This window comes from Macaca thibetana, chromosome 10 (genome assembly GCF_024542745.1).
Source record: "Macaca thibetana thibetana isolate TM-01 chromosome 10, ASM2454274v1, whole genome shotgun sequence".
Classification (NCBI taxonomy): domain Eukaryota; kingdom Metazoa; phylum Chordata; class Mammalia; order Primates; family Cercopithecidae; genus Macaca; species Macaca thibetana.
Genome location: NC_065587.1, coordinates 36,024,999 through 36,046,515, shown reverse-complemented (window position 1 = coordinate 36,046,515; position 21,517 = coordinate 36,024,999). Strand labels below are relative to the sequence as shown.

The 21,517-nt window shown below is 54.0% G+C and overlaps 3 protein-coding genes across 28 annotated transcripts in view; 1 reads left to right on the top strand and 2 right to left on the bottom strand.

Moving 5' to 3' along the window:
- DNAJC5 (DnaJ heat shock protein family (Hsp40) member C5) overlaps positions 1–21,517 on the top strand; it is a 217,063-nt gene that overhangs the window by 38,841 nt on the left and 156,705 nt on the right. The gene's annotated exons all lie outside the window — the stretch shown is intronic.
- STMN3 (stathmin 3) overlaps positions 1–21,517 on the bottom strand; it is a 239,048-nt gene that overhangs the window by 135,478 nt on the left and 82,053 nt on the right. Inside the window, exon 1 of one of the 23 annotated variants that reach the window (XM_050746371.1) lies at positions 17,684–17,693. The exons of 21 other annotated variants lie outside the window; for them this stretch is intronic. The gene's annotated coding sequence lies outside the window, so the exon portion shown is untranslated. Of the gene's footprint in view, positions 1–11,942; positions 11,953–17,683; positions 17,694–21,517 lie in introns of those variants that run through there. One more of the 23 variants, XM_050746394.1, reaches the window with a different exon arrangement.
- The window catches only part of ZBTB46 (zinc finger and BTB domain containing 46), a 91,837-nt gene that overhangs the window by 31,037 nt on the left and 39,283 nt on the right, over positions 1–21,517 (bottom strand). For all 4 annotated transcript variants that reach the window (XM_050746146.1, XM_050746149.1, XM_050746148.1 and 1 more), the window contains exons 2-3: positions 17,988–18,954; positions 3,147–3,431 (exon numbers count right to left, since the gene is read on the bottom strand). In XM_050746146.1, the coding sequence (XP_050602103.1) occupies positions 3,147–3,431; positions 17,988–18,921 (1,219 nt within the window). In that variant the 5' untranslated portion in view covers positions 18,922–18,954. The remainder of the gene's footprint in view (positions 1–3,146; positions 3,432–17,987; positions 18,955–21,517) is intronic.

Here is a 21,517-nt window from a genome sequence, read left to right as displayed (position 1 = left end):
AAAAAAAAATGCATGCACCCACACACAAACACACCCAGGAGTGCCGGGTGTGCCCTCACCCCACCTCCAGGATTTAGGACACACTCAGGATGCAGAGGACACAGCACTCTCACTGCAGGGAGAGGCCCTGGGAAGAAGCCAGAACCATTCAAGGTCCCAGCCTCGGGCTCCGCGGCCATTCCCCCCCACGCGCTCAGGGGCTCCCTTCCTGAAAGGAGGGGCCCAGAACAGAAAGGCCCTGAGGAGGAAGGGGAGAAACTGCCAGGGCCGCAGAGGCCGAGCTGGGGTGTGTGTTCCCCAAGGTCAGACACTGGCACCGGGGGCCATGGCCCAGCTGCCGCGGGTGAAATGGACGTCTGGGGGGAAGCCGTGCCCTCCGGCCCCATCTGCTGCACACACACAAACCAACAAAGGTTTCATGGACGAAGCCACACCCAGGGAAGGCTGTCAAGACGCAGAAACAGTAGAAAAAGCACAAACAAATCACTTCCCCCAAGTCTAACAGCTTTTTTTTTTAAAGACAGGGTCTCACTCTGTGGCCCAGGCTGGAGGGCAGTGATGCAATCACGGCTCACTGCAGCCTCGACCTCCTGGGCTCAAGCAATCCTTCCATCTCAGCCTCCTGAGTAGCTGAAACCATAGCACAGGCGCCATCATGCTTGGCTAATTTCTTGTAAGGACGGGGTTTCGCCACGTTGCCCAGGCTCCCACAGTCATTCTGAATGACCAAGACGCACCAGCCGTACCTGCAGTGCCGCTCAGGAACTGGGTGTGTCGGGGTCCCTGCCCTGAGTGTATACGACGGTCTGAGAGCATCCAGAGGAAACAGCACCCAAGCCCCCCATGTGAAAAGGTGGTCAGAGGGGAGGGCGGTAAGGGAGGCCCGGGATCCCCCTCCGACCACACCCACGGGCACACGCCGCTGGCCGCACCCAGCCTGTCCCTCCTGATGCCCACGAAATGTGTCCAGCACTCCATCTGGCCGGCTGCAGGATGCCTACATGCCCTGTCACCGCTTCCTGGAAAGGTCCCAGTACCCCAGGGTTTGGTCAAATCCAACCATTTCTGCTAACAAGTACACTTTTGCATTCGAGAGGGGACGGGGCCAACATTTTGGAGCATAAATCACAAACGCTCTGCCTGCACTGTGTTCGATATTTTAGAAACAGTATTTTGTTTGAATTCACAACAGCTGTGTAAGTAGCACCCCCCAGCCCTGTTTTTCAGATGTGGGAAGTGCGGCCTCAGGACGTCTGCGAAAGCCCAGCCCGCAGCTTGTCCATCTGTGCAGCGCTCAGCCCTGGGCCTCACTTTCAGGGCCAAGACCCCTCGGCCCGCAGCTCCTTGCTGAGTACGCAGAATAAAGGGAAGGTGAACACCACTTTCCACATGTAGTCTTTATTACCCACAAACAGTTGGCATCAGTGCTCACACCAACGCGAAAATTCGAAAGGATATTTTAGTGCTCATGGAAACAAAGTTGTAAAAATACTGTTTTTTAGAGCAGCGTAAAGAAACAGACACTTCCCAAATCCCAGCATCAAGGACGGCTGGCACGTTTCCTTAGCTTCACTCAATACTTAGGAAACAATGGGTCCACACCACTCATCACGCCTGGACGCCAGCCACGGAGGTGGGAGCCTCTCACACTCCGAACTCGCTGCCTCCTCCCCTGGAGAGAAACGGGACGCACCTCACTCACTCTCAGTCGCACGCTGAGCACCAACTATGCACTAGGTGCCAGCACCGGGCCTTGCCCAGGGGCCTCACGTGAGCACAAGACCAGAAGGCAGCTGGCTGGGGGCTGGCTGCGGTGGGTTTCTCGTGGGTTTTTTTTGTTTTTTTTTTTGTTTTTTTGAGACGGAGTCTGGCTCTGTTACCCAGCCTGGAGTGAGTGGCGCGATCTCAGCTCACTGCAAGCTCCGCCTCCCGGGTTCCCGCCATTCTCCTGCCTCAGCTTCCCGAGGAGCTGGGACCACAGGCGCCGCCACCTCGCCCGGCTAGTTTTTCGTATTTTTAGTAGAGACGGGGTTTCACCGTGTTAGCCAGGATGGTCTCGATCTCCTGACCTCGTGATCCGCCCGCCTCGGCCTCCCAAAGTGCTGGGATTACAGGCGTGAGCCACCGCGCCCGGCCCCTTTGCTTTTTTTTTTTTTTTTTTTTTTAAACTCTTAAAGCCGGGCGCCCGCGTCTTGTCAGGAAGTCGGTCAGTCCGGGGCGAGCCCCGCACGCAGCAGGGACTGAACCTCTGGCCACATCTCAGCAGCGGCGTCGTCGGTTGGATTCGGCAGGGGACGTTTACGTTTTAAACACAACACCCGACGCATCTTTTTTTTTTTTTTTTTTTGAGACGGAGTCTCGCTCTGCCGCCCAGGCTGGAGTGCAGTGGCCGGATCCCAGCTCACTGCAGGCTCCGCCTCCCGGGTTCACGCCATTCTCCTGCCTCAGCCTCCCCAGCAGCTGGGACCACAGGCGCCCGCCACCCCGCCCGGCTAGTTTTTTGTATTTTTTAGTAGAGACGGGGTTTCACCGTGTTAGCCAGGATGGTCTCGATCTCCTGACCTCGTGATCCGCCCGCCTCGGCCTCCCAAAGTGCTGGGATTACAGGCTTGAGCCACCGCGCCCGGCCACCCCCGACGCATCTTTAAAAGTCACACGCCACCAGCATTACCCAGCGAAGGCAACACAAGGTGAGGCCCCCAAGTGCAATCGCCGTCCCCATTTCCCGTGCGTGAAACGAGCCTCAGCACAGAGCGGCCGGCAGGGGGCGCCTGAGCCCGTCTCTGGAGCACAAAGACCCCCGGCCCCCGCGCCGAGCCTGCGCAACCCGGGCGGGCTCCCCCATTCGGCCCAGCGACTCGGGTGAGAAACATTCCAGCGAGCACTCGGCTACTCCCCCGCCCGCCGCGCCGCGCCGCCCTCACAGCCGCGTCCATTCCCTCCTCACTCTAGAGCCAGCTCCCCGTGGACCCGAGAGGCCCGTCCTGGCTGCGACGCCGCCCCACCACCTCCCGGAAGAGGGAGGCCGGCAGGCGGCCGAGCCGCAGGGACAGACCCTCAGCCTCATCTCATCCTGGCCCAGGACCTGCAACTCTCAGCCTTCGAAACCACACCAAAGCCAAGCGGCCCCCAGGGCCTGCACTTACGGGACAGCGAGTGGGCCCCTCTGGGCAGGTACTCGAACAGCAGGGAACCGTCATCCCCCAGCACGTCGGCCTTGAGCGACAGCAGGCTGTTCTTACTCATGAGTGCGGCGCGCAGGTTGGCCACCGCGGTGGCCTGGTGCAGGGCGTCGTCCTTCTCCGGGGTGAGGGGAGGGCCCAGATAGCTGGCTTCTCCTCCCAGGAGACCCTCCTCCACCTGTGCATAGAGCTCGGCCCTCTCTCCTCGGCTGTCAGAGCTGCTGGCTTCGGTGACGGACAGGTCCGCATCTGGGGACAGAGGGACACACGTCAGAAGACACATGGGTCGTTCCCAGACTCTCCAAGTGGGACAGGCGACAAATTTACGACGTAAATGTAGCCTGAGCTACAGAGCAGCATCGAGCCCAGCCCACCCTGGGGGCCGGGCACCTGCCCCAGCAATGCAACAGCCTCCGCCGAGCCCAGCCTTTCATGCCAACCCAGGCCCCATGGCGGTGGTGGAGGATGGCTCAACTCAGAAAAACGGGGGTTGCCCTCCCTGGATGAGGGGCTGCAGACCTGTTTCCAGGCCCGGTTCCAGGGCTGAGGGCCTGAGAGTCAGAGGCTTCTGGGGCGGCAGTATTTCCATCTCTCAAAGACAAGGAGAGGCTCAAAATGAATCAATGACGTTAGAACTAAATCTATAAAATTCTTAGAAGAAAATCTGCATGATCTCAGATTTGGCAATAGGTTCTTAAATACAAAACCAAAAGCACAAGCAACAAAATAAGTTGGACTCATCAAAATTAAAATGTCTGCGCTTCAGGCCGAGTGTGGCGGCTCACGCCTGTAATCCCAGCACTGTGGGAGGCCGAGGCGGGCAGATCACCTGAGGTCGGGAGTTTGAGACCAACTTGGTGAAACCCCTCTACTAAAAATACAAAAATTAGACAGGCGTGGTGGTGCATGCCTGTAATCCCAGCTACTCAGTAGGTTGAAGCAGGAGAATCGCTTGAACCCAGGAGGCGGAGGTTGCAATGAGCTCAGATCATGCCACTGCACTCCAGCCTCGGCAACAGAACAAGATTCTGTCTCAAAAAAAAAAAATTTGCAACCTATATATCTGATAATAAAAAGATTAATACTGTTACTCAATATAAAAATGGACAAAAAATCTTACTAGACATTTGTCCAAAGACGACGTATAAATGGCCAAGATGCACATGAAGAGATGCTCAACATCACTCATCACTAGGGAAATGCAAAACACAACACGAGTCTACCACACACCACGATTCCACTACACGCCATGATTCCACCACACGCCACGATTCCATCACACACCCACTGGGATGGCTGGAAATAAAAAGTCAGGCCAGACACCGTGGCTCACGCCTGTAGTCCCAATATTTTGGGAGGCTAAGATGGGAAGATCTCTTGAGAACAGGCGTTCAAGACCAGCCTGGGCAACACAGCAGGACAAAAAATTAAATTAAAACAAAATTGGCTGAGTGTGGTGGCTCGTGCCTGTGGTCCCAGCTACTCAGGAGGCTGAGAGGTGGGAGGAACACTTGAGCCTGTGAGGTTGAGACTGTGGTGTGCTGTGATCTAGCCACCGTGCTCCAGCTTGGGAGACAGAGTAAGACCCTATCTCAAAAAAAAAAAAAAAAAAAAAAAAAAAAAAAAGGTCAGATAATATTGGCAAGGATGGGAAGAAATTAGAACCCTGGAACCTTGCTGGTAAGAGTGCAACACAGTACCCTTCCTGGGGAGCAGGTCGGCAGGTCCTCACAACGTCACGTACAGGAATCACCACGTGGCCCAGCAGTTCCACGTGTAGGCATGCGGATACCCACGAGAAATGAAGACACAAAAGCCCACAGAAAACCTTGTACAGGATGCACCTAGCACTTTATTCATAACAGGCAAAAGGTGGAACAGTTGACAAGTCCATCGATGAATGAATGGATAAACATAACACGGTCCATTCCCACAGTGGAATATTATGTGGCCATGAAAAGGCTTGAAGAACAGACACAGGCCACTACACAGAGGAGCCTTGAAAACATGCACATCGGACGAAGCCAGACAGAACCACGCAGAGGAGCCTTGAAAACTGCTGAGTGAACAAAGCCAGACACAGAAGGCCACACACCATTTCATTTCCATTAAATATCCAGAACAGGCAAATCAAGAGAGACACAAAGTAGATTTATGGCTGCAAAAAGGGGCTGGGGAGGGGTCTCAGGTGAGGGCTAAGTGAGGCAGGGTTTCCCTTGGAGCTGAGGAAAATGTTCTAAATGGATTGTGCTGATCCCTGCACGACACTGTGAATATACCAAAAACCCCTGAACTGCAAACTTTAAACGGGTGAATGGTGCGTGAATCATCTCTCAACAAAGCTTCTACTTAACAACCACAACAACAACAACAGGTGACGACTTGAGTCACGGATTCAACATATTCCTCTGAGCGTCAGCTCCGGCCAGCCAGGGCTTCATGGAGGAGCCTCCCTCCTGCGGGGCTATATGTAGGGCCTCAAAACTCCCCAGAACATGCTGAGCAATGATGACTTGCAGATATTTTCCCACAGCAAGAGAATGGATTTTCCATCGTGGTCCTTGACAGGAATCGGGATCAGAACCACAGAAACACAGGGGCATGAGGCAGGGGGAACTTGGAGCAGGGGCAGAGGTGACGTCTGCAAACACCCCTGGAACAAACACGTACACGTCGCTCACAGACGCCACTCAGGGTGGTGCTGTGAGGTCCAGCAGCTGAGAGCTGGGTGTGGCAGGTGCACAGGGCCCCCACTCAGGCAGCACATGGGGTGAGTCCAGCCTGGCAGGAGCGGGTGGGAGTCTCCGGGGATGGTGACATTCGGACCATCGAGCTACCTATGACTTCTTCTGGAGGCCTTTAAAGGATATTTTTCCAGACTCTACTCTATTTTTCCAAACTAGACTCCTTTTTATATTTTTTTGCAAATCCCTCAATGATACATCATATGAATTGTGCATTTCTAGAACTAAATGTACAGGTTATATCCAAACTCACGTTAAGGCTTTGTCTTAGCTTGGGTTGCCATGACAGAACACCACAGGCAGGGCGGCTCAACAACGAAAATTAGTTTCCTCACACTCTGGAGACTGGGAAGTCCGAGGGTCAAGGTCCCAGCAGACCTGGTGTCTGGTGAGGCCCCTCCTGACCTGCAGACGGTGGCAGGTGAGCCCTCGGGGCCCCTCCCTGGAGTCTGGGAGCAGAGTGGGTGGTGGGTGCGATATTCTCACGAGCGTGTTCAGGGATCAGGGCCTGGCTGTGACCACCTTATCACTTCCTCCAAGGCCCTCCCCACACGCAGCCACACAGGGGCTGGGGCTCCGACACACGAGTGTGGGGGGTGCACATTCAGCTCATAAGAGGCTTCAAATAAAAATCACCCAATTTTATTTTATTTTATTTATTGATTTTGAGACAGAGTTTTGCTCTTGTCGCCCAGGCTGGAGTTTAGTGGCACGATCTCGGCTCACTACAACCTCCGCCTCCCAGGTTCATACCATTCTCCTGCCTCAGCCTCCCGAGTAGCTGGTACTACAGGCGCCCACCACTACACTGGGCTAATTTCTTTCTGTATTTTTTTTTTTTTTTTGGAGAGGGAGTCTCGCTCTGTCGCCCAGGCTGGAGTGCAGTGGCCGGATCTCAGCTCACTGCAAGCTCCGCCTCCCGGGTTCACGCTATTCTCCTGCCTCAGCCTCCTGAGTAGCTGGGACTACAGGCGCCCGCCACCTTGCCCGGCTAGTTTTTTGTATTTTTTAGTAGAGACGGGGTTTCACCGTGTTACCCAGGATGGTCTCAATCTCCTGACCTCGTGATCCGCCTGTCTTGATCCGCCTGTCTTGGCCTCCCAAAGTGCTGGGATTACAAGCTTGAGCCACCGCGCCCGGCCTCTTTCTGTATTTTTAGTAGAGACGGGGTTTCACCGTGTCAGCCAGGATGGTCTCGACCTCCTGACCTTGTGATGGGCCCGCCTCGGCCTCCCAAAGTGCTGGAATTACAGGCACTCGCCAACACGCCCGGCTAATTTTTTGTATTTTTAGCAGAGACGGGGTTTCACTACATTCGTCAGGCTGGTCTCAAACTCCCAACCTCAGGTGATCCGCCCACCTCAGACTCCCAAAGTGCTGGGATTACAGGCATAAGCCACCGCGCCCAGCCAAAATCACCCAATTTTAAAGCCAAATTTTAAATATAAATTATTGTAACAAATTAAGGTGAAAAACACATAAAAGAAATCAGGATAAGCAGAAAGAACTCTCCCATGCTAAAAGTTGGGTTTTGGCTGGGTGTGGTGTCTCACGCCTGTAATCCCAGCACTTTGGGAGGTTGAGGCAGGTGGATCATGAGGTCAGGAGTTCAAGACCAGCCTGACCAACATGGTGAAACTCCATGTCTACTAAAAAAAAAAAAAATACAAAAATTAGCTGGGTGCGGTGGTGGGCACCTGTAATCCCAGCTACTCGGGAGGCTGAGGCAGGAGAATTGCTTGAACCCGGGAGGTGGAGTTTGCAGTGAGCCAAGATCATGCCACTGCACTCCAGCCTGGGTGACAGAGCAAGACTCTGCCTCAAAAAAAAAAAAAAGAAAGAAAGAAAGAAAAAAGGAGCCAAAGGCCAAGAGAAAATATTTGCAAAGCACATACTTGATGAAGGACTTGGAACAAGAACACCTAGGAACTCTCACCGCTGGGTAATAAAAGACGGGCAGAAGATCTGAACAGACACTTCCCCAAAGCAGGGACCCAGATGCAGAGCAGGCGCCCGATGCTCATGACCACGAGCTGAGCCACGACACTCACTCGGCCGGCGCCTCACGGCCGCCACGAGGACAGCCCAATCGAAACATGGCAGAAAGACCCGGACAGACACTTTACCAAAAAAGATCTATGAATGGCATCATCAACCATCAAAGAAATGCAAATTAAAGACCACAGAGAGGCCGGGCGCGGTGGCTCAAGCCTGTAATCCCAGCACTTTGGGAGGCCGAGACGGGTGGATCACGAGCTCAGGAGATCGAGACCATCCTGGCTAACACGGTGAAACCCCATCTCTACTAAAAATACAAAAAACTAGCCGGGCGATGTGGCAGGCGCCTGTAGTCCCAGCTACTCGGGAGGCTGAGGCAGGAGAATGGCGTGAACCCGGGAGGCGGAGCTGGCAGCGAACTGAGATCCGGCCACTGCACTCCAGCCTGGGCGACAGAGCGAGACTCCGTCTCAGGAAAAAAAAAAAAAAAAAAGACCACAGAGAAGCTGGGCGCGGTGGCTCACGTCTGTCATCCTAGCACTTCGGGAGGCCAAGGCGGGCGGATCACCTGAGATCAGGAGTTCGAGACCAGCCCAGCCAACGTGGTAAAACCCCGTCTCTACTAAAAATACAAAAAAATCAGCCAGGTGTGGTTCTGGGTGACTGTAATCCCAGGTACTCGGGAGGCTGAGGCAGGAGAATCGCTTGAACCCGGAAGGTGGAGGCTGCAGTGAGCTGTCGTCGTACCATTGCACTCCAGCCTGGGCAACAAGAGTGAGAGACTCCATCTCAAAACAAACAAACAAAAAACCATGAAGAGGAGTCTCAGAATTGAACCAAATTGAACCATAATGGTTAACGCTGTTTTTGTTTGTTTTTGTTTTTGTTTTTACAGACAGTCTCACCACAGTGAAAAAGGTAAAGACAGGGTTTCACCATGTTGGTCAGGCTGGTCTCGAACTCCTGACCTCAGGTGATCCAGCTGCCACAATGAAAAAGGTAAGAAGTGCAGACAGATGCAGCAGCATGGGTAGGCCCAAATACACTGATGCAAGAAAGGAGCCTCACCCAAAAGCCAGCTGGAGGCCTGACAGAGGCCCTGGGAGAATGTGCTGCACTTTGGAGGGTTTGGGTACATGCATTTATCAAAACTTCTCGGGCTGGGGACGGTGGTTCACGCCTGTAATCCCCAGCACTGTGGGAGGCCAAGGCGGGTGGGTCACTTGAGTCCAGGAGTTCAAGACCAACCTGGGCAACACAGTGAAACCCCATGTCTACAAAAAATACAAAAATTAGCCAGGCGTGGTGCTGTGCACCTGTAGTCACAGCTACTCAGGAGGCTGAGGTAGAAGGATCACTTGAGCCAAGGAGGTTGAGGCTGCCGTGAGCTGAGATCGCACCACTGCACTCCAGCCTGGGCATCACCCTGTCTCAAATTTAAAAACCACAACTTCTCAAAAAGTACATTTGAAGTTAGGCTCTGTGGTACCGAACTACACTCCCAGCTGCTCGGGAAACTGAGGCGGGAGGATCATCACAGCCCAGGAATGCGAGTCCCTGTCTCTAAAAAAAAAAAAAGAAAACGAAAAGATGCACTTGCGATTGGCACCCGTCAGAGTGAAGAGAATTTAACTGAGAAATGGAAAGGTGTGGAGCGCTGACGTGTTTTGGGATGAAGTATCCTGACGCCTCGGCCTGCAATGAAATGCACTGAAAAATAAGAAGAGTTTTTAGTGATTAGATGGACAAATATATAACAAAGCAAACACAGCGAAATGTTAACTGGGGGATCTAGGCAGCAGGCATCTTCACCATTTCATTTTTTCAACTTTTCTCTGAGCATGAATATTTTCCCAATACAGTGTTACAAGTAAAAACAAGAAACTATCCAAACTGTACACCTGAAATCTGTGTAGTTTAGTGTATGTAATATATCACACCTCAAAAAAATAGAAAAAAGGGTCCGGCCTGGTGGTTCACGCCTGTAATCCCAGCACTTTGGGAGGCCGAGGCAGGTGGACCACCTGAGGTCAGGAGTTAGAAACCAGTCTGAATAACATGGTGAAACCCTGTCTCTACTAAAAGTATGAAAAATTAGCCAGGTGTGGTAGCAGGCGCCTGTAGTCCCAGCTACTTGGGAGGCTGAGGCAGGAGAATGGCGTGAACCCGGGAGGCGGAGGTTGCAGTGAGCCGAGATCACGCCACTGCACTCCAGCCTGGGCGACAGAGCGAGACACTCAAAAAAAAAAAAAAAAAAAAAAAAAAAAAAGAAAAGAGGCGATTTTCATCAAAATCCCCAGCTACCGTATGCAAACCCCCAGTGGTGAGCCCATGAGGCCCCGGCAGAGACGCCCAGGCTGCAACCCCTGAGCTGTGGCTTTACCACCTTGTGGCAGAAGGGACTCTGCAGACCTGATTCAGTTCAGGATCTCACGACGATGAGTCCTGGATGAGCCATGTGGGCCCTCAACAGACCCGCCAGGGTCCCTGTCAGAAGAGAAGGAGGCAGGGGGGTGACAGAAGTGAGGATGGGAAGGGGCAGGAATGATGTGGGGCCATGAGCCAAGGATGCTGTGGCTTCCAGAAGCTGGAAGAGGCCTACAGACTCCCCTGAGCTCCAGGGGATCCAGCCCTGCCAGCTGCTTTGGACTTCAGAAAACCATGAGACAAAACCTGCATTGCTCTGACACTAAGTCTGGTAATTTATTACTAGAGCCAGCGCACCTCGTAACCTAAAAACGCCCCCAGGTGCTTGCCAAAAGCACACACACCCATGAGCTAAAAAGACACCTGCAGGAGAGCCTCAGCCCTGAGCCTGACACCCAAACACCCACATCTGGATGATAACAGGACAGGCTGCAGCCACACCCCACGCCCCACGCGCCACGCCCATGGGGAGGAGCAGCGTTGCTGCCGGCCTCAGCTGTGAGTCCCTCCCCATCAGGACAAGGAGCAAAGGCAGAGACGCAAGGACACCCTGCCAGAGTGGCTGCGTTAAAAGTTCAGTGTGAGCCAGGCAGTGGCTCACACCTGGGATCCCAGCACCATGGGAGGCCCAGGCCAGGAGTTTGAGACTGGCCTGGGAAACACAGTGAGATCTACATCTCTACAAAAAACATTTTTAAAAATCAGCCAGGCATGGTGGCGCACGCCCACAGTCCCAGCTACTCATGAGGCTGAGGTGGGAGGACCACCTGAGCCCCGGAGGTCAAGGCTGCCGTGAGCCGAGATCGTACCACTGCACTCCAGCCTGAGCAAGAGAGTGAGACCCTGTCTTTAAAAAACCAAAAAAACACGGCCGGGTGCAGTGGCTCATGCCTGTAATCCCAGCACTTTGGGAAGCTGGGGTTCACAAGTTCACAAGATTGAGACCAGCCTGGCCAACGTGGCGAAACCTTGTCTCTACTAAAAATACAAAATATCAGCCGGGCATGGTGGTGAGTGCCTGTAATCCCAGCTACTCGGGAGGCTGAGGTGGGAGAATCGCTTGAACCTGGGAGGCAGAGGTTGCAGTGAGCCAAGATGGCGCCACTGCACTTAAGCCTGGCAACAGAGTGAGACTCCGTCTCAAAACAAAAACAAAAAATACTCTGTCCAGTGCCGAGAGCAGAAATTTTTTAAAAATAAAACGAAAACAAAAAACAGCCATGGTGCTGTGAAGGGTGTTATTGTCTCTGTCCTAGTCACCAGCTGCTCCCCTAACAGACTGTAATGTGGTCAGAGCTGATTGCAGGTAATTCTGCTCATACCTGAAAGCAAAAACATCTAGAGAAGGTGCAGCTGAGTTCTCAAGCTTCCCAGGACAGGACTGAACAGGGGAGTGGATGAAAACAAGCCAAGCCCAGCATCTTCCGAGCGGCTGTGGGATCGGGGTGTGGAGCAGGACCAAGCCCAGCATCTCCCGAGCGAGCGGCTGTGGGATCTGTGGGATCGCAGCGTGGAGCCAGATCAAGCCCAGCACCTCCCGAGCTGCTGTGGGATCTGTGGGATCGGGGTGTGGACATGGACACCCTTCCCACCCCACCCGAACGGCCGTGGGATCTGTAGGATCGGGGTCCTTCCCACCCCACTACTGACCAAAGCACATGACGCCATCTTTTGGTTGAAACCCTTCCATCCAAAAAATAAAAAGACCATCTCAAGTGCAGGAAATTTGCTTCAACAGAACCATCGGATCTGCCGTGCTACTAAACGGACTGTGAAAGGTGTTCCGGAGGCCGGGTGGGGGCACCGCACGTTCTGCCGGGCGCCAGGAGGGCCGAGATGCCACATACACTCAGGACGGGAGTCCCCGCATGGATGTAACCTCAGAGGTAACTCCCTGCCCTCCTGTCATCAGGACGGCTGAGACCGTGGGGGGTCCTCCTCCCCAACCTTCGTGGACAGAAGTGGGGAACACAGAAGGGAACAGAGCCGTGGCCCCCTCCGCTCAGCAGTTCTTGCTTTTTCCCCAGCAAGGAGCTCTGGGGGCTGCGACGAGCTGCTGTCAGCACAAGGAAGCTCTGCCTCACCGGAGGCAGGCCGGCCTGGTCCAAGACACAGCTCGAAGATCCCCTACCCTGAGAGCTAGGACCCTCACTCCCCTCCCGGAGCAGACAGGAGGCTTGCAGGCAGCACTGCCTACCCGGGAGGCCATCGTCCCCCATCTGGAGCTCCTGCAGTTCTAATGTACGCTTAAAAATCCCAACATGTCAAGCTCCCGCCTCACCAGGGTTCAAGTTCACGCTTACTTTACAAAACACACAGATTAGGCATGTGTGGGGCCATTTAGTTGGGGCACCTGGGCTGTTCCTTTACCATCTTCTCATGCAGTAGCTACACATCCACTTCGTCAAGGCCTCACCAGTCACCTCTCAGGTCCTTACTGCGCTCCCTCCGCAGATGAGAAGGAGACGCCAGGGCCTGGGGAGGCATGGGCCTGCCTGCACACATGAATCTGCACATTTTAATGCTATTTCCCACAAGCTCTCATAGAAGTGAACTGCTGTAACTGGGAAATAAATTTCAAGGCATACTGTTTCTTGGAAGCTGTTAAGTTAGAATGCATTTGTCCTCCCTGCCTAGAAAATCACTCTTAACAACAAACAGGCCCCAGGGTCACCAGGAGCCAGGATGATGCACAGAGGGGTTGGGGCATCGACATCGAATCATCCATGGTGACCACTTGACGTATGTTCTTAGAAAAGGGACTTTGTGGCCGGGCGCAGTGACTCACGCCTGTAATCCCAGCACTTTGCGAGGCCGAGGCAGGTGGCTCACGAGGGTCAAGAGATTGAGACCATCCTGGCCAACATGGTAAAACCCCATCTCTACTAAAAATACAAAAAGTAGCTGGGCATGGTGGCGAAAGCCTGTAGTCCCAGCTACTCAGGAGACAGGCAGGAGAATGGTGTGAACCCGGGAGGCGGAGGTTGCAGTGAGCTGAGATTGCACCACTGCACTCCAGCCTGGTAACAGAGCGAGACTCAAAAAAAAAAGAAAGAAAGAAAAGGGACTTTGTGGCCGGGCACGGTGGCTCACGCCTGTAATCCCAACACTTTGGGAGGCTGAGGCAGGCGGAGCGCCTGAGGTCAGGAGTTCAAGACAAGTCTGGCCAACATGGTGAAACCCCGTCTCTACTAAAAATACAAAAATTAGCTGGGCGTGGTCGTGGGAGCCTGTAATCCCAGCTACTTGGAGGCTGAGGCAGGAGAATCGCTTGAACCCGGGAGGCGGAGGCTGCAGTGAGTTGAGATTGTACCACCACACTCCAGCCTGGGTGACAGTGAAGCTGTGTCTCAAAAATAAAAAATTTTTAAAAAAAGGGCATTTGCTTCTATAAATGGGATGAGAATTAAACATCCTCTTCTCTAAGATAGAATAAATCTTTAATGGAAACCAACTGACCTCCACGGGATCATGATCTACCTCCAAACCCCAAGCTTCCAAATCCCAGCCTGAGGGCTCGGACGGAGGACGCAGCTCAGGGAGTCACTGGCCGCCACGGCGTGGGCAGAAACATCCTCCATCCTCGCACAGCTCACAGCCTTGTGTCCTCATCTTAGCAACTCGGAATAATCGAATGGAAGAGTTTCACAGTTGCCTTGGAAACCCAAGGGATTTAAGACTCTAACAAAAGTACACAGCCAAAATCACTTGTTGGATTCTAAAAACACCTTCTGCTCGACAACTGCATTTAAAGCATTCAGCCCACAGGCTTAAGGAGTGCACTATTTCTCAGCGCCTGGATCGACTCTTATAATATAAAGGCCTCCAGCACGGGCACCTGCCATCGACTTAAGCACACGCACAGCGAGGTGGCCTGGGACCTGTGGGAGGGGCCTCACTGTGCTGACGACGGACCCTGCAGCGCATCTGTAAACATCAGAATACGCCCCCCAAAGCCGGGTCTCTTGCCAGGGACCACTGCCTCCCCGGTTTTAGTTGGAGTTAGTGGAAGATTATAAACAGTCACGAGCAGATGGAAAGGCCACTGGCCCTGGCCTGCTGCCTGTACACGCTCCACATGTACGCAGCACAGAGAGAAATGACTTTCCCAACTGGTAATGTCTGGAGACATTTTCGGTTGTACCAACGGGGAACCCAAAGGCAGGTGCTCCTGGCATCTGTGGGTGGAGGCCAGGGCTGCTGCTAACATCCTGCAGTACCCAGGACAGCCTCACGATGGAGCACAACTCAGCCTCGGGCTGAGTTAAACCAACTGCTGTGTTTTTTGTTTGTTTGGGTTTTTTTTTTTTTTTTTTTTTTTTTGAGACAGGGTCTCACTCTGTTACCTAGGCTGGAGTGCAGTGGTACGATCTCGGCTCACTGCAATCTCTGACTCCCTGGTTCAGGCGATTCTCCTGCCTCAGCTTCCTGAGCAGTAGGGACTACAAGGCATCCGCCACCACGCCCAGCTAATTTTTGTATATTTAGTAGAGATGAGCTTTCACCATGTTAACCAGGATGGTCTCCATCTCCTGACCTTGTGATCCACCACCTCGGCCTCCCAAAGTGCTAGGATTACAGGCTTGAGCCACCGCGCCTGGCCTCAGATAACTTTTGTATTAGAGATGGGATTTCACCACTCTGCCCAGGATAGTCCCAAACTCCCAGCCTCAAGGGATCCGCCTGCCTCGGCCTCCCAAAGTGCCTCCAAAAGCGATTTCGGGCCTGAGCTACTGCACGTGGCCACCAACTTTCACTGAACATCCTGGGTTCTCATAGCTCAGGGCAGGACACACAGCAACAACTGAGATGAGAATGAATAAAAGCTACATTGTGTCAGAGCAGAACAGCATTTACTCGCAGGTGGGGTAGAGGCATAGAGGCAAGAGAAAGGTATGCTATGACGGATACAGTTTCCCTCTGGGATGATGGAAAAGTCATGATGCACAATTTCATGCGCCACAGAAGGGCATTTCGGTCAGGGACAGACCACAGATAACCACCATGGTCCCGTAGATTAGAACGCAGCCAGGAAATTCCTGTCACCTGGTGACGTCATAGCTGTCGCAATGTCCTAGCGCAACTTAGAAAACTCAGTTTAGGGTATGACACGCCAGGTGTTTATAAAGTCTGCAGCACTGCACAGTCCTGTTCTCAGCCTTCATGTTCACCCACCACTCGCTCACCCAGGGCAACTTGCAGTCCAGCAAGCTCCGTGCATGGCAGGTGCCCTACCCAGGCACGCCGTTATCTTTTATACCCTATTTTTACAGCACCCTTTCTATGTTTAGACACACAAACACTTCCCATGGTGTCACAACTGCCTGCAGTGCTCAGCACGGTAACTAACACTCTGGCAGGTTGGTGCTGGGTCTGTAACTGGCTGCACTTTCTAGTTCTGTGACGGGCGCCCCATGGCGCTCCCAGAGCAACAGAATCGCCTAACGATACATTTCTTGGAACCTATCCCTGTCATCAAGCAACGCATGACTTCACTTAATGCCAGTGAAATGTACATTTGAAAATGGTTAAAATGGTAAGGTTTACACTGTGTATATTCTACCACAATGATAAAAGTTAACGTATGTCGAGCTGCCTTCACTACCAGCTCTTGGAGATCTCTCAGTGACAGAGAGGAACCAGGGTCAGGAGAAGGGGCCACATTCACCCTGCCCAGGAAGCCTTCCAGCCAGGGGAGCAGGCAGCGTCTCCCACCGCGCCACCCACACACTCGGCATCTGAGACATTTTTCAGGGCCTCCCACCCTGCGGCTTGCTGTCTTTCGTCCTTTGTCCACTCACGCCCTCCCACGTTCATTTCCCGGCTTCATCCTGGAGGAGCCTCTCCACGGGCAGCACCTGCTAGGATGCCTCCATTCCTCCTGTTTTTAAATTAAGAGACACGGTCTGGGCCGGGCGCGGTGGCTCACACCTGTAATCCCAGCACTTTGGGAGGCCAAGGCGGGCAGATCACGAGGTCAGGAGATCGAGACCATCCTAGCTAACACAGTGAAACCCAATCTCTGCTAAAAATACAAAAAATTAGCCGGGAGTGGTGGCGGGCGCCTGTAGTCCCAGCTACTCAGGAGGGTGAGACAGGAGAATGGCATGAACCCGGGAGGCAGAGCTTGCAGTGAGCCGAGATCGCGCCACTGCACTCCAGCCTGGGCGATGAGCAAGACCCCATCTCAAAAAAAAAAAAAAAGAGAGACAAGGTCTGGCTCTGTCGCCCAGGCTGGAGGGTAGCAGCATGATCACGGCTCACTGCAGCCTGGACCTCCTGGGCTCAAGCCATCCTCCTGCCCCAGCCTTCGGAGTAGCCGAACTATAGGCACAGGTAACACCACACCCAACTCCAAACACCTTTCCTTGACTTGGGCCACAGCCTGGGGAAAAGAGCAGAGGCTAAATCCCCACAATTATTATTAATATTACATGCCCAGCACCAGGAATAGTGGCCAGTATTCAGCAAACATTTAATATATTATTTACAAATCTGGAAGACACATAAGGGACAGCCATTCAGGTGGTGACATCCAGCTCCAACAAAGCTAAGCTCAGAGCCCCTTTGCAGTAGGTAATAGGCAGGACCCAAGGGGGGATCCTGTATCATGCAGTGTAAGAAAAAAACATCAGTCAGGCACGGTGGCTCACGCCTGTAATCCCAGCACTTTGGGAGGCCATGGAGGGGGCGGATCACCTGAGGTCAGGAGTTCGAGATCAGCCTGACCAACATGGTGAAAACCCGTCTCTACTGAAAATACAAAAATTAGCCTAGCCAGGCGTGATGGCACATGCCTGTAATCCCACCTACTCAGAGGCTCTGGCAGGAGAATCACCTGAATCCAGGAGACAGAGGTTGCAGGGAGCCGAGATCACACCACTGCACTCCAGACTGGGCAACAGGGTGAGACTGTCTCCAAAAAAAAAAGAAAAGAAAAGAGAAAAGAAAAGAAAACCAAGGAAATAAACCCAGTCTGTTGGCTTAAACAGGCAGAACCCACAAGTGTTAGCAAATACAAAATCCACTTGCCGGGAAAGGCTGTTTCGTGGCTGTAACATCTCAGGTCCCCAGGTCAAGGACAAAGCTAAGCACGAAGGCACAAAGGACAAAGTACATTCATATAGTGTTTCCATTCAACATTCACTACACGAACAGTGACCAAGGCAGAAGTCTCGGGATGAAAAGCCTGGAGCTGAAGGCCACCCCTGGCAAGCGGCCAGTTGAACTACCCCAGTTAGGGCTCACGGGAGGGTCCCACAGGCCAGGGGAAGCAGACCCTGCAGGCCACACCCTCACCAGGGCTGAGGGGTCCCCTCCTGGTATCACCCACCCCCCGGCTCACGTCCCTTTGGCTTTGGAGGAGCCCAGCCCAGGCAGCCCCTATGTGTGGGTGACACCAGGCCGTGCTGATGAGGACAGATACACTGGGTCTCCGAGGACCCTGGCGATGTCCTGGCCTTTGAGATGCATTGGCTGCATTCCCTGTGGTCACAACAATTTCCTGTAAAAGGAAGTGACCCTAGGAAGCCACCAATGTGAGCCTGGACATGTGTCACTGCATCGCCACAGCGCACAGCCGTGAGGCCTGGACACACGGGGGCAGCTGAGCCCCTGTAACAAGCGAAAGGCTTACTTGAGTCTCGGCTGCTGAACGGCCACCCCGACGTCGGCAGGAAGGACGGCACCGGGGAGCTGGCCCGGCTGTCATCTTCCACCTGCTGTGTGATGTGCCGGACGGTCTCTTTGTTTTTCCGATTCTTCCTTCGGCCCGTGGGCTGCCAGGCATCGCCAGCACTCTGCTCCGAGAAGTTCTGCACTGCCCCGTCCTTGGCAGAAGGCAGCTCACTCCCTCCGTACTGAGACGGTGAAACCTGTTCTTCCTTGATGCGCAGAGGCCCGTAGCCCACGTCTCCGGGCCACAGAGGCTGCGAAGAAACGTCATCGGGGCCGTCGGCCTTGGGCTCCTGATCCTCTTTGCCGTAGCTGCTCCCTCCGTCGTGACAGCTGGCGATGGCCGAGTCTCCGGAAGAATTGGCAGGACTCGTTCGCCGTGCCAGCCATGGGGAGATGCTCCTCCCGGCCATCACGGCCGAGATGAGAGCTTCCGTGCTGCTGCTGGACGAGGCACCGATCTCAAACTCCGCAAGCTCGTCTGAGGCGTCCGACTTGATGCTGATGTCCAGTGCAGCCTTGATGAAGTCGTGGCACGCTTGCACGATGTCCGTCATCTGCAGGAAGCTGGCGGCTGACATCACCTCGATGACGTTCCTGCTGGTGAGCGCCAGGTGTGCGGAGTACATGAAGTCGATGATGGCCTTGAAGCCCTGGGCCGTGACGATGTCCAGGTGCGTGACCGTGGCCTGCTCCGACGTCTTCTGCACCTGGCAGTAGAGTGTCTTAAAGTAACGGCTGCTGCCCAGCAGGACGTTCTTGTGTGCCTTGAAGACCTTGCCCTCCACGACCACACAGACGTCGCACAGGACACCGTGCTGCCTCTGCTCGTTGAGCTCCCGCAGCAGGTGCCGGTAGTGGGACGCGATTTCCATATCTTCCTTTCGGTTGTTCATTTGGAAGCCCTGGTGTCGCCTCTTTTACAGACTCTGTGGAGGTAAGAACAAGAGTTACCCAAGCTCAGCACAGGCAGAGGCCATGAGAGGCAGCCCGGGAGACGCCGGGCGGGGGGCGGGAGGAGGGCCATGCGGCACAGAGCATGGCCAGTGGGAGAAGGACCCACCGGAGAGCCCACCCACAGGTGTGCAGCACGGGGCCTGTGTCTGCCTGAAACAGGGCAGCAAACGCCGGAGGGCACCAGTGCGTCCAGGGTGGGACGTCTGCCATGCGTTTCCGTGCTGGAGGCTAATGGGATTCTGAACAGAATCCCACACACAGCAACTCACATATCCCAGAAATGATGAAAACACCCAGCCATGGCTGAAGCAACTCTTACCCAAACTAAGAAGTCGGTTAAATGGCCCACACTGTGGCCATCCCTCACGCTTGAAGAAACATTCTTAAGAAAAAAGAATAAAACTTCCTACACAAAAACCCCACAGAGTAAGGATTTAAAGCATTCATAGCCTTAGTCCTGAAAGTTTCCAAAACTCTGAGCTCAAACCAGCTCACATATTCCGGAAGAGGGAGGCTTCCTGGCTTAGGGCTGGGTCGCTGCCCAGCACCGGGACAGGGCTAGAGGGAGCTCAGGCCTTGAGGATGCCAGTACCCCGGACGTCTGAGACATGGCTACGGTCTCCGGGTACCCCTCATCAGAAGACAGCCCTGCCTCACAGAGTTACGGGAGACGCGGAATCGTTTCTGAATCGGGTGCACCCTGCCCCAGAGGCTCTCCTGTCTCTCCTTCGACTCAAGGATGTGAGTCCTCAGCCTGTTCTCGTCTGCTGGGGCCACTCTAACAAGGGGCCCTCGCCTAGGAGGTTTAAACAACAGAAACTTATTCTCAGGTCCAGAATCAGGATGTCAGCCGAGCTGGGGGTGCCTGTTCCAGCCCCTCCCCGAGCCGGCATTATGAGGACGCATCGCACAACCTCTGCCTCCATCTCAACACGGCTTCTCCTGGGGTGCATGTCTGTGTCCAAATGTCGCCCTTTCACAAGGACGCTGGTTGTCCGGGAGTAGGGTCCAGCCCCATGGCCTCGTCTTAATTAATCACATCCACAGTGACCCTGTTTACAATAAGGTCACATTATGAGGTCCTAGGGGGCTAGAACTTACAGACGAATCATAAGGAGACACGCTCACCCCACAGCCCTGCCTGGGAAGGAAACAGTGGTTGGGTCTCTCCTGTTACAAACTCCATTTTCCAGCTGATGAGTCAAGCAGGACTCACCTGAAACGCTAAATGTGTTTAATAGGAGAAAACTAAGCAAACGCTAGAATATTCCATGTCCTTTCTGCAAGGAGCCCCCACACGCAGCCCTCATGGGGGACCGGGCCGGAGCCGGAGGATCGGCAGTTTTGTATCACGCGCTCCTATGCTCCGACTTGTTACGACCTTCCCTTAGTCATGACAGAATCTTTTCCTTTTCTTTTTATTATTATTATTTATTTTGAGACGGAGTCTCACTCTGTTGCCCAGGCTGGAGTGCAGTGGCACGATCTTGGCTCACTGCAACCTCAGCCTCCCAGGTTCACGTGATTCTCCCACCTCAGCCTCCCAAGTAGCTGGGACTACAGGCGCCGCCACCATGCCCGACTAATTTTTTGTATTTCTTAGTAGAGGCGGGGTTTCACCCTGTTACCCAGGATGGTCTCGATCTCCTGACCTCATGATCCACCCACCTTGGCCCCCCAAAGTGCTGAGATTACAGGCTTGAGCCACTGCGCCTGGCCAACAGAGTATTTTCAAACATCATCAGAAATAATCCTTAAAATACCTTTTTTGTTTTGTTTTGAGACAGAGTCTCGCTCTGTCACCCAGGCTGGAGTACAGTGGTTTGATCTCGGCTCACAGCAACCTCCGCCTCCCGGACTCAAGCGGTTCTCCTCCCTCAGTCTCCCGAATAGCTGGGATTACAGGCACCTGCCACCACGCCTGGCTGATTTTTTTGTAATTTTAGGAGAGAGGGGGTTTCACCATTTTGGCCAGGCTGGTCTCAAACTCCTGACCTCAGATGATCCACCCGCCTCAGCCTCTCACAGTGCTGGGATTACAGGCGTGAGCCACTGTGCCCAGCCTAAAATGTCCTGAGGAAAGTAATTACTCTCTCATTTCACAGGCTGGGAAGATGAGGTGGAAAGCTCTGCCTTCAGGGTCCTGGGCCATCCCCTCCTTGGATGGTGCAGGGTCCCCAGGCCCCCGCAGCCGGTGTTGCCTGCTGGGAGACGGGCTGCAGAAGACCAGGCCCAGCCTCCCCTTCGCGTCCTCCCCACTGGGCACGAGGGCTGTGACGGCAGTGACCGCTGACCATTCCAGGCAGGGTCTCCGGCCCCCGTGACACCAAGACCAGGCCCCCGCCTGACTCCAGCTGCCTCAACGCCGGCAGAGAACAAAGGGCCCATCCTGCCCCACACTGGCCCCGGGCTTGAGGGCCGGAGGCAAACGCGTGTGGGTGCGAGCAGCAGAACAAGGGGCAGACAAAACGTTCGGAGAAGGCTGTGGGGAGGGGGTCATGTGCTGAGGCCGCCCGGTGGTTCTCGACCGGAGGG